The sequence below is a fragment of the Rhinatrema bivittatum genome, chromosome 9, assembly GCF_901001135.1.
Source record: "Rhinatrema bivittatum chromosome 9, aRhiBiv1.1, whole genome shotgun sequence".
Lineage (NCBI taxonomy): Eukaryota > Metazoa > Chordata > Amphibia > Gymnophiona > Rhinatrematidae > Rhinatrema > Rhinatrema bivittatum.
In genome coordinates, this window is record NC_042623.1 from 79,339,762 (window position 1) to 79,352,960 (window position 13,199).

The 13,199-nt window shown below is 47.6% G+C and overlaps 1 protein-coding gene across 1 annotated transcript in view; it reads right to left on the reverse strand.

Annotated features, from left to right (window-relative positions):
* MLC1 (modulator of VRAC current 1) overlaps positions 1 to 13,199 on the reverse strand; it is a 96,213-nt gene that overhangs the window by 16,229 nt on the left and 66,785 nt on the right. The window contains exon 7 of the mRNA XM_029616705.1: positions 2,629 to 2,700. Coding sequence (XP_029472565.1) covers positions 2,629 to 2,700 — 72 coding nt within the window. The remainder of the gene's footprint in view (positions 1 to 2,628; positions 2,701 to 13,199) is intronic.

The window sequence follows — 13,199 nt, forward strand, 5'->3', positions numbered from 1 at the left end:
AGTCAGCTTAGTCTGAATTCCTTGCCAAAACGGCTGCAACTTCCCACACCAAACAAACAAGTGCAGGTAAGTGTCAACATCTCGATGACACCTATAACACAAATCGGTGTCAAAAAACCTAAGCCATCTAATTCTGTCAAGAAAAATCCTATGCAACAATTTGAACTATGCAACAATATACACATCAGAGGTTAATTTATAAAGTGAAGAGAAACAGCAAAACATATCAACATCTATCATCTCAACTCCTAGATCCTTGGACCACTTATCAGCTAAGCCTTCCAAATAAGGTGCCTTAGCATTATTACGTAAGAGCTTATACCACCAGGCAATCTTATTGAACTTGTGGGGGTAGATTTTCAAAAAACGCGAATAAGCGTACTTTTGCTGGCGCATCAGGCGCAAGCAAAAGTACGCTGGATTTTAGGAGATATGCGCGGAGCCGCGTGTATCCACTAAAATCCTGGATCGGCGCGCGCAAGGCTATGAATTCTGTATAGCCGGCGCGCGCCGAGCCGCGCAGCCTACCCCCGTTCCCTCCAAGGCCGCTCCGAAATCGGAGTGGCCTTGGAGGGAATCCTCTAACGCCCTCCCCTCACCTTCCCCTCCCTTCCTCTACCTAACCCACCCGCCCGGCCCTGTCTACACCCCCCCCTTACCTTTCTCCGGGGATTTACGCCTCCCGAAGGGAGAAGTAAATCCCTGCGCGCCAGCGGGCCTGTTGCGCGCCGGGACGCAACCTGGGGGCGGGTACGGAGGGCGCGGCCACGCCCCGGGCCGTAGCCACGCCCCCGTACCCGCCCCCAAAACACTGCCGACACGCCCCCTAAACGCCGCGACGACCGGGCCCGCCCCCTGACACGCCCCCCCCGGAGAACCCCGGGACTTACGCGAGTCCCGGGGCTCTGCGCGCGCCGGTAGGCCTATGTAAAATAGGCTCACCGGCGCGCAGGGCCCTGCTCGCCTAAATCCGCCCGGTTTTGGGCGGATTTAGGCGAGCAGGGCTCTGAAAATCCGCCCCGTGAGGAGTAATCTTAAGGCAAAAATCAAAATCCCCCATTAAGGAACCTACAGCAATCTGAAAAGCGATGTGATAAAATGTCTCACTTGTAGATATCCATAGAAATGAACAGCTGGAACATTCCATTTATCTTTTAATTCTTAGAACGAAACCACTTCCAATGAGTCAAGCTCTAAATGATCTCACACAGCCATTATGCCCTTGTCCCACCACAGATGAAAAAAGTCCAAATTCTTAACCTGGAGGGAATTGAGAATGATTGACAAATTGTACAAAAGGTGAAAGATAAGAGCCAACTTGAAAAAGTTTTGTATCCTCCTCCAAATTGTAATGAGAGATAGAAACAAGTGGGTCAATTTAAACTGAGAAGGCCTGCACTCTTATAATGTAAAAAGTTAATCAACGTTGCATAAGTGTGCAGAGGGAAGTAACGCTAGTCTTCCTTGTTTTTAATTTGCAATAATCTTAAAACAATTTTTCTAAAAAAAATATGTAACAGTGTGGCAGAGAAGTTATGCTTATGAGTGACCTGAAGCATACCCAGCAATCTGGTACTTAAGTAATGCACGGGTGTTATGAACAGTCCTGCCACCTAATTCCAATTTTCAATTTGATCTGGAATCAAGTTGATAATATAAATTTGATGTGAACAATAAAAAAAAAAATATATAACTTTATGTGAATGCTGTTGGGTGTTATTACATCTACTACATTAGGGATGGCCACCCCGGAGTTATCCAGAAATAATAACGTCATTCAGCAAAAAGGCTTATCTTAAACTCATGCCTCTGAAAAAAGATACATTGGAAATCTTTAGAGTCTCTCAGTTACATAGCTAAACGTTCCAAAAATAACATTAACAGCAGTGGCGATAGGGCACAACCCTGCCGAGTACTCCTACAATGAGGAAAGGAGTCAAAGGGATGGCCATTCATCAGTATCTGAGCACTGGGGGATTCATATAAAGCTCTCAGACCCCACATAAAAAAATCAGAAAACCCATATTCAGATGATAATCACTTTCTCCTTTAACTCTTCGAGAAAGAATTGCATCTTAGATAATCTTTCTTCTTCCAGGTCATCTGTAACGGATTTTGTGACAGATTTTGAAACCTCCATTGAGATCTCTTTCACCACCTTTTCAGAAAAGGTGAGTTACAATGTTGAGATCTCTGCTGCAGGCTTGGCCTTGTCACTTGGGAGCTTCCAAATTTTAGTAGATATATCTAGGCTCTCTCTTGTGACAATTCTGTCCATAAACCCTGTCCAAACTGAGAGCACTATGTTAAAAGAAGCTGAGGTAACAAAAAAACAAAATCCAAAGTGGGAGAAAGCAAAGCTATACTGTTAAACTACAGGGTCTGCTTAGGAGCTCTTCCTAGGATGTCTGCTCATCCACGGGTCATCAGGTAATTTTAAAACACTGACTTTTAACACCTGTGAACTATAATGCAGTGCACAAACACAGTCATTTTAACTATTATGCCTTCGTTGTCCAAACAAGTATTCTCTTAAGCAAGTATCTACATATTGCTAGTATTATGTATTTTCCACATTCATATTCATGTGCATTCCATTTGTCTCCTCAAAAATGTAGCTTTCCTTACTGAATACGATTTCAGGACCCGAACAGGAAAGTTCACATTCTTTAAACCACGAGGACTCTCATATGCTGTACCCTAAAGGGAAAAAAAATCACATATATATATATATATATATATATAAGAAAATTATTCCTTACCTGCTAATTTTCGTTCCTGTAGTACCAAGGATCAGTCCAGACGGTGGGTTATGTCCCCCGTCCAGCAGATGTAGTCAGACAAGGCTTCAGAGGGTGCTGACGTATAAACCAGTGCACCCTCTGCAAGAGCTCAGTATAGAGTATATCAAAGCAGAATAAAAACTTACGAAGGATGGATCAAGTGTCCCCAACCATAACAGAACATAAACCAGGGCAACTCGTGCCATAACTGTAACTTGCAGAAAGAACTGTGAAAACAGACTCATAAGACGAGCAGAACAACGTGTTTCAGAATGAGCAGAGTAGATCGAGCAGGAAAGACCCTATGAACCCAGTAACCAACGAGGTGGGCGTCTGGACTGATCTTTGGTACTACAGGAACGAAAATTAGCAGGTAAAGAATGCATTTCTTTTCCCTGTACGTACCAGGATCAGTCCAGACGGTGGGATGTATCAAAGCTTCCCTACACCGGGTGGGCCCCTGAAAGCCCTGCTCGAATGACCTGGTCGCCAAAGTGTCCGGAGGTAGAAGATGGTAGGTGCAGTCGATAATGTCGCGCAAAGGTGTGCAATGACTTCCAAGTCGCCGCTCGGCAAATCTCCTGGGAGGAGATGGACTGTACCTCAGCCCAGGAAGCTGCCTGTGAGCGAAGAGAGTGGGCTTTGACGCCCAGTGGAGGAGTCCGACCCGCCCCTATGAATGCTGCCGCTATGGCTTCCTTTAGCCATCTCGTAATAGTCGTCTTCGAGGCCTGGGACCCTTTTCTCGGCCCCGACCAGAGGACAAACAAATGGTCCAAGACCCTGATGTCGTTAGTAACCTCCAAGTAGCGAATCAGCATGCGTTTGACGTCCAGAAAATGAAGAGATCTCGGTTCGTCAGCTGTGAAGGACGGGAGCTCTACCGTCTGGTTCAGATGGAAAGTAGAGACAACCTTGGGTAGGAATGATGGAACTGTACGTAGAGAGACACCGGTGTCCGTGAAACAGAGGTAGGGTTCCTGGCAAGAGAGCACTTGAAGTTCCGAGATGCGACGAGTGGAAAAAATGGCCACCAGAAAAACTGTCTTGAGCGTGAGATCCTTGATGGTGGCGTTGCGCTGAGGCTCGAAGGGAGGGCCTGCCAGCGTCCGAAGGACCAAATTAAGGCCTCAAGAAGGGCATGGATCCCGCACCGGAGGTCGGAAATGCTTCACTCCCTTGAGAAACCGGGCGATGTCCGGCTGTACCAAGAGCGACGGATGATCTGCGTATTGGATGAGCGAACCCAGAGCGGCCACTTGGACTCGTAAGGAATTGTAGGAAAGGCCTTTGTCCAGTCCGTCTTGGAGGAACGCCAGGATCTGAGGAACCAAGGCCCTTATGGGATGAGTACCATACGCTGTGCACCACATCTCGAAAACCTTCCAGACCCTCACATAAGCCACTGAAGTCGAGGTTTTGCGGGCCTTTAGGAGAGTCGAGACTACTGCCTCAGGGTATCCTTTGCATCTGAGGTGGCGCCGTTCAAAAGCCAGGCCGCAAGACAAAAGCGTTCTGCCTGATCGAAAAATACCGGTCCCTGATGGAGCAGCCAATGAAGGTGGCCCAACCGAAGTGGGCCGTCCACTGCTAGCTGGAGCAGATCTGCAAACCAGGGGCAACGTGGCCATTTGGGAGCCACCAGAATAACGGGCCCCCGATGGAGCTCTATTCTCCGGATGACCTTGCCCACAAGAGGCCAAGGGGGAAAGACATAAAGTAGGAGGTGGCATAGCCAAGGCAGCACTAGAGCGTCTACCCCTTCCGCACTGTGCTCCCGCCTGCGGCTGAAGAATCGGGACGCTTTGGTGTTGAGAGACGTCGCCATCAGGTCCAGGCGAGGTGGCCCCCAACGATGAATGAGAAGTTGCATTGCTTCGTCAGAAAGAGACCACTCTCCGGGGTCCAACTGCTGAAGACTCAGGTAGTCTGCCTGAATGTTGTCTACGCCCGCAATGTGTGAGGCAGCCAGGCGTGTTAGGTGCTTCTCCGCCCACGCCATCAGGCGCGCCATTTCGAGCGATACGTGTCGGCTCCTTGTGCCTCCCTGTCGGTTGATATACACTACGGTGGTCGCATTGTCTGAGAGGATCCTTACCGCCCGATTCCGCACCAGGGGTAGGAAGTGTATGAGCGACAGGCGCACTGCTCTCGTTTCCAGCCGATTGATCGGCCAGGTCGCTTGTGCCTTCGTCCACTGCCCCTGTGCAGAGCTCCAGTCGCATACTGCCCCCCATCCGGATAGGATGGCATCGGTGGTGACAACCACCCAATTCGGTACCTCGAGGGAAATGCCTTGGGCCAGATGTCGTGGGTCCAACCACCAACTCAAGCTGTCCTTGGCGAGCTGGGGGAGAGGGAGCATGAGCTAGTAGACCTGCGAGACTGGTTTCCAGCGGGTTAGCAGAGCCGCTTGTAGTGGATGGAGGTGCGCAAAGACCCAGGGGACGAGGTCGATCGTGGAGGCTATGGAGCCCAGGAGCTGTAGATAGTCCCAGGACGTGGGCGCTGGTAATACAATAAAGTGTTGTATTTGTTCCCGGAGGGCCTTGTCCGGGCGTAGGAAGACCTTGCCCTGAAGCGTTTCGAACCATGCTCCCAAGAAGTCCAAGTACTGCGAAGGGATGAGGGAGCTCTTGGCGAAATTCTCGACCCAGCCCAGGGAACGGAGGAGCCGGACGACCCTGGAGACCGCCAACTGCCCCTGCGCAAAGGATTTCGCCCGAATAAGCCAGTCGTCCAGGTAGGGGTGGACTAGAATCCCCTCGCACCTCAGGGCTGCCGCCACTACCACCATGACCTTTGTGAAGGTCCGCGGGGCGGTCGCCAGCCCGAAGGGAAGAGCCTGGAACTGAAAGTGCTGATTCAAAATCTTGAAGCGAAGGAACCGCCTGTGGGCCTGGAGGATGGGAATGTGGAGATAGGCCTTGGTCAGATCCAGCGAGACGAGAAATTCCCCCTGATGTACTGCCACAATGACGGAGCGCAGCGTCTCCATGCGGAAATGGAGGACCCTTAGAGACTTGTTGACCTCCTTGAGATCCAGGATTGGGTGATAAGACCCGTCCTTTTTGGGTATGACGAAGTAAATGGAATAATGGCCCAAGCCCACCTCTCCTGAGGGGACGGGAGATGGCCCCTAGGTCCTGCAGTCTGTCCAGGGTCTGTCGTACCGCCAGCCTCTTGTGGTCCGAACCGCAGGGAGAAAAGAGAAACCTGTCTCTCGGGAGGCGGACAAACTCTAATGCGTAGCCGTTCTTTAAGATATCTAGAACCCACTGGTCTGAGGTGATGTGGACCCACTCCTCGTAAAAGCGAGAGATTCGTCCTCCGATCCTTGGGGTGGAGGAGTGGGTGAGCTCGGCATTATTGAAGTGGATTTGGAGGGGGTCCCCTGACTCGATCCCTCCCGAGTGGGCCTGCGACCACGAAAGGAACAGGGCCAAGACTGGGATCTGGAAGAAGGCATCCGGGGCCCTGTCTGTCTGTAACCACGGTAGCGACGCTGCGCCCAGGACAGAATCCTGGCAGGAGTAAAAGACCTGACGTTCCGCTGTCGATCTTTGGGCAAACAGTGGACCGCATTCTCTCCCAGAGACTTGATGAGCTGGTCTAGATCCTCACCAAAGAGGAACCTGCCCTTGAAAGGAAGGGAGCCCAGGCTGGACTTGGAAGAAGAATCCGCCGACCACTTGCGAAGCCATAGGAGACGCCTCGCCGACACCACCGAGACCATGGATCTCACCAGGACCCGGAACAGATCATACAAGGCGTCCATCCATACGCTATGGCGGACTCTAGGCGGTCAGCCTGGGTGGCTTCCTTGGGTGGCAAGGCTTGCGAGGTGAGTAGTTGCTGAACCCAGGGGAGACTCGCCCTCTGAGCGAGAGAGCTACAGATGGCAGCGCGCATCCCCAGTGCCGAGACTTCAAAGACTCTCTTGAGGTAAATTTCCAGCTTCCTGTTCTGTAGGTCCCGCAGGGCCGTGCCACCCGTAACCGGAATGGTTGACCTCTTGGTGACTGCCGACACCGAGTCCACCTTCTGGACCTTGAGCAACTCCAGGAAGTCCTCCGGGAGTGGATAAAGCTTCTCCATGGCTCTTCCGACCTTCAGGGACGATTCGGGAGTATCCCATTCCTTAGTCAATAGCTGCAGGAAGGTGGGATGGGTGGGAAAGGCCCGGGACAGAGGGCGCAGACCGGCTAGGACAGGGTCCCCCTTCTTGGCGGATGAGGCGACGACTGGAGCAGAGGGTGCCGGCAGGTCGGACGGGGGATCAAGGTCCAACTCCTAAAGAATCTGGGGGATAAGATCCTCGAGCTCCTCTCTCCTGAAGATGCGGAGGACCCGCGGGTCATCTCCATCCAGCTATGCCTCCGAGAGAGTGGCATCCGGATGAGCCGGGGGATCCCCCCCGATCCGGGAGAGCGCCCGCCCCTCCCAGTGAGGGTGGTGCAAAGTGGGCCCTGGGGGCCCCATGGGAGGTCCCTGGTGCCCCCCGTGGAGCATCCGCTAAGCGGGGAATCTTGGCGGGAGGTGGTTCCGGAGTGGGCACCCTGCGAGCTTCCAGTCGCTGCAGGTATGCATTGTGCATGAGCACAATGAACTCCGGGGAGAAACGTAGAGGACCCGGGGGGGGGGGGGGGGCCACAAAGGAATTATCTGGTGGGACCTGGGCACCGAGGGCAGCCACCAGCGTTAGTATTGGTGGGGAACCGTCCCGAGAATCCTGCTCTTCCTCCTCTGATGGCTGCAAATCGTGGTCCGGGGGATTCAAAATGGCTGCCGTTCCCACTGAAAGCGGCGAAAGGGTCGGCCTATGCTGCCCAAGCCGCGCGGAAGCACGGAAAGAAAAGTTGTTTAGCGGCCCTGAGGTGCCCTCCCCACCGGGGAGGCACCTGGAACAAATGCCCTCTCGGGAGATCCTCGACCCCAGCTCGCCACAGGCCGAGCAGCGGGACAGTTGCGGCATGCTCTCAGGCGGCCGGGGGAAGAGGGGGGGCGAGCCGTGGGGGGGGGGGGGGCCCGAACAACGGTAGAAATGCCATGGGGAGCGGGAAACACACCTCCGCTACCCTCAAGTGCCCCGGATAGGCAGCAGGGGAATCTCACCTCCCTGCTGCTGCGGCCCCGGGGAAAGAAACGTCTCGGGGCCACGGGGCAGTGGGCGGCAAAATGGGGAGAGGCTGGCACCACCAGCTTCCACCAACCCAGAAACACAGCACCTAAGCTGGAAAGGAAAGGATAAACAGAACAAATTCAAAAGGCTCACTTACCCCAGGAAAGAGGAAGGAGGGAGTAGGAGGAGAGAAGTGACTGAGGCAGCCCAGCCTGCAAGCCACACAGACCTTTCAAACCCCCTTTACTTTTTTTTTTTTTTTTTTTTACAATAAACTAACTTGATCCAAACTTAACAAAAGAGACTGAGAGAAAGCAACAACTGAAGAAACTAGTCTTCATGCAGGGGATGCGTCAGGTTCCCCTACTCCTATCTGCTGGAGTCAGAAAGATACTGATTTCTTGCAGAGGGTGCACTGGTTTATACGTCAGCACCCTGCAAAGCCTTGTCTGACTCCATCTGCTGGACAGGGGACATAACCTGGACTGATCCTGGTACGTACAGGGAAATATGTTTATTTATTTATATTTATTTAAAATTATTTATAAACTGCTTTCCTGGCTAAAATAAGTCGTCCAAAGCCATGTACAACAAGGAGGGAAAGCAAACCTTAAGCCCTTGTTACCTTATGCAGTCAGCAAAACTGATACAGACATACCAACCACTGCACGTTCTACTTCTTGTTAAACTTCTATCATCCTCTTCTTCTACTCCCAGTTAGAACCATCCTTGTTTTATTGTAACTGCTTTTTCTGCGCACTTGTTATAATTTGTTATAATTTGTAAATGTATACTCGCATGTTATAGTTATGTACGTTTATAATGTATTGATGACCCCTTGTTTTAATGTAAACCGACATGATACGAATTTCCGTGAATGCCGGTATAGAAAAACTTAAATAAATAAATAAAATAAATAAATAAATATAGATACACATACACACACACACACACGTATATATGTAAACATATATACATATATGATATGTTGGTTTAAAGTTTAATCAGTCTGCACATAAACTAACAAAGACACATAAAAGATGAATGAGATAAAATGCAGCCTTTATTGAATTTAGTATTAGCATCTTTTGGCTGACTATACTGTAATAACTAATACTCCTGTAGAACCAGTTTTTTTTATATGAATGGCAAGTTTGCTTACCATAAACAGTGTTTTCCGTAGAAAGAGTGAATTAGCCATAACAAATGGGTGTGACATCATCCAGTGGCACTGCACAGATTTCTCTCTCATAGCTAGTAGAGTTTTTTGCTCTACTGTGCATGTGCAAGAATTTCCACTTGGGTATTACCTCATGAACTCCTTCAGACGATTTTAGAGCTAAGTCTAGATAGGTAATTGACTCTCCAGGTAGGCAGGCAGATATTTAGCTCATTCAGCTATCTACAGAAAACACCATTTACAGTAAGCAAACTTGCTTTTTCTGTCAATAAGCAGGGCTGAAATTAGCTATAACATGGGGAGTGAGGAAGGACGCAACACTATCACGTTACGTCCCTGCATTGAACTGCGGCAAGCGGGAAGAGAGACAAGTAACAACTGAGCCCGCTAGCTTTACCTGGTCTCCGTTCTGCTGGTGACAACATTTCTGGGGTTTCCCCTCCATTTAAAATCCATCGCTGAGGCAAAGAACTGGGAGTGAGGAAGGGCGCTAGTACCATCATCTTGCATCCCTGCACTGATCTGCAGCGAGTGGGAAGAGAGGTAACAGCTGAGCCCACTAGCTTCATCTGGTCTGTGTTCTGCTGAAGACATCACTTCTGGGATTCCCCCCCATTTAAGATCCATTGCTGTGGCAGAAAACTATGAATGAGGAAGGACACTAGCGCCATCATTTTACATCCCTCCACTGACCTACGGCGAGCGGGAAGAGAAGAGAGTAGCACCTAAGCCCACTAGCTCCACCTGCTCTCCGTTCTGTTGGTAACGTCACTTCAGGGGTTCCCCCCATTTAAGATCCATCACTGCGGTGTACCTAAGCCGCTTGCCAAAGGAGTGCACCCCTAGGTGCAGAAATGTGATCCATCCTGTTTCCTAACAAGGCCACTTAAGATGGGAAAGAAAAGGAAAGAATTAGTTTGAGCTGTTCGATCTGGGATGGCTTCTTCTACCTCTCTGACCCAACTGACCTTGAACTTGTTTTCTCAGAGATTACAATCTGGAGGTTCAGAGCTTGGTAGCCATTAGTCTCCCTGAATCCAGGAAGTCTCTCACTACCTCAGGCTTCATACTCCTCTTTGCTTAAACTCGGGGGAGAAGGTAGAATTGGTACATCCACCCCTCAATCTCACCATGATGGGCCAGTTCCAGCAGTAAGTGTTCCTGATAGTGTAGCCCCGATTGAGAGAGAGTATGTTTGTACCAACAAGCCTGAAGTTATAACTCTAGAAGCACTTTGGAATGCTGTTTCCAAAATGGAGTGATCCCTTTTTGATAGAATGGACTCAATGCTTACTAACATTAGATCTACGTCTGTTGTAGTTAATGAACATTTACAGACTATTCACAATTTGTTGCAAAAGGTTAATCCTATAGAAGAGAAATGTTCAACACTACTAAATTGTAACACAGTCTTAGTTAAGGATAATACTGCTTTGCATTCTAACATAGAGAATTTGGGTAATTTTTCTCATAAGCTTAACCTTAGATTTATAAATGTTCCTAAATGTCCAGTGATGTCTTATACTGAGATTTAAACAGATTCTATACAGATTATTTAAAGTTCTCATGAGAATCCATACCAGAAATAGCTAATGCCTTTTATATTTCCACTCAGGAGCAGGTGACTGCTTAGTGGGTGGGGGAGTTAATTCTCCACTTGCTGTTAGAAAGTTTGACCTTTCTGCCTGTTTGGATCAATCCCAGAATGATATGTTGGAATCTGTTACTCTTATTGTTACGTTTTTTTGAGAGATTGATAAGCAATTAACTTTGCAGTTTTTTTTCCCAAAAGACAGGCTTCACTTATGGGGAAGAAAGTTGCCATCTTCCCTGATATTGTGAAGGATTTGCAGGCTAAACGAAATTGTTTTTTTTTGCTTTGAAACCTTGAGTATTGGCACTTAATGCTTAGTTTATCTTAAAATTCCCCTGTAAGTGTGACATCAGATATCAGGGTTCTAAATTAATCTTTTTTGATCCATTGCAATTAGAGAACTTTCTACAAAATAGGGAAGCTCCAATTCCTATTGCTGCTGATAGAGACTAATATTGTATCATTTTTTTTCTCTGAAGCTGCTTATTTTCTTCTTTTTCCTTTTAAATCCGCACTCCCCTAAAAGTGGACTTACTAATAGTAACCATGTCTCTGTTTTATTGCTATATATTGTATGTTTCCTATATGATAATTCTATTACATGTATTGATATGCCTTTCCTATTTTCAAGCACTCTTGAGTTGTATAATTTGAAATTCAATAAAGAGAATTATAAATAAATAAATTAGCTATAACATGTCCCAAGCTGAGGCTGCAGCAACACATTTACTGAATAAACAACCCAGACCCAACTGTGGAGAGTAGACTGCTGAATGAACAGGCTATGCAACCTGCTTGTCCAACTTTACTATCACTCTTTGAAAGATTGTCCAGATAGAAATGGGATGTAAAGGTATATTCTGATGACCATGCGGCATTTTTGCAGATGTCTTTAATAGGCATGGTTCGTAGATGAACCACTGATGCAGTCATGGCTCTAAATTGATGAGCCTTGATGGTGTCTATAATTTGTAAGCCTAGTAGCCTTTAGCAGTGCATGATCCAGTCTGCTAACCAGTTGGATAATGTATGTTTGGCCATTGCTATGCCCAATCTATTGGGATCGTAAGAGATGAACAGTTGAGTAGAATGATGATGAGGCTGAGTTCTTCTCTTCTAATAAGACAAGACCCATTTACAGTCTAAGGCATGAAGGACTTTCTCACCTTCATATGCTTGAGGTTTCGGGAACAGCGTAGGTACCATGATGGATTGATTAATATAAAAAGCTGATATAACCTTTGGTAGAAAGTTTGAGTGAGTGCAGAGCACGTCATTGTGAAAAAACTGCATATAAGGATGATAAATAACTAAAGCCTGAAGTTTGCTGACTCTTCTGGGTGAGGTTACTGTGACCAGGAATATTACTTTTCATGTTAAAAACTTGAGTGAGGCCATCTCCAATGGTTCAAAGCGCAGTTTCAGCAGTTGTGTCAAAACCATGTTTAGATCCTACGGAATGGGTGTTTTTCAACTGGTGGTTTACTATTTATTTTATTTATTTAACACTTTTTCTATACCGACCTTCATGGTAATGACCATATCAGATCGGTTTACATCGAACAGGGTATAAAACTGAAACAACAAAATTAAAATTAAAACATATGAACGGAGGTAGCAAAAGTTACATTTAACAAGGATGGAGAACTTGGAAGCTTAATCAGCTAGAAAGAGAGGCCTAGGGTGGCAGCAACAAACTAGAAATATAATACAGGTGGGTGGGCTAGCGCTTGATGAACATTGAGGTACAAGATTCCATCGATCATGAAGGAATTAGGTCATCTAGTGTGTATCCGGGGGATCTATGCCACAAGCCTTTCATGAATTTGGATACTAACGGATGAATGGAGATCGGTTTACCCTCAGTTTGAACATACTAAGCTTGTATGAAACTGAGATATATTCTTACTGATGAGGTGGCAAGTTTTGAATCAGAAAGCAAGAGCAGATAATTCAGTAACTCTTTTGGCTCACTTGTGAATGGATTCAAATTGTTGTGTTGACACCATGTGAAAACTCTTCCATCTGAAATTGTAAGCTCTTCTGGTTGAAGCTTTTCTGGAAGACACCAATATGTCCTTGTAAAGGAGTGGCCCTACACCCCCTCTTTAACCTGTATGGGACCAGGCATCTAGCCTGGTCCACCTTAAAATGTATAGAGAGAAAGAGAGAGTTCTGTGGGTGGGACCTTGCTGAGCAGAATAAGAAGGTGAGCTCAGCTGGGAACAGAAGGCCTTGTGTGTCCAGGAGAAGGCAGTTTCTGAAAAATCTCTGTCATAATGAAAGTTGGTGGTACACTGTTGGAGGTAAGCAGTCTAAAATTTTGTATGTTGAATCTGATTAATAAAGCTGGAATCTGTAAGAAAGGAAGGCTGCAATCTGTGTGACTATGTCTCCAGTCTAAAAAAGTTATTCAGCTATCCCACAATCCTCCATTGCTTTAGGTAAGGACAAGTCTGAGTGTTCAACATCCAAGCCATCAAGTTAAGGGAGGGAAGGTTTGGATGAAATAGTCATCCC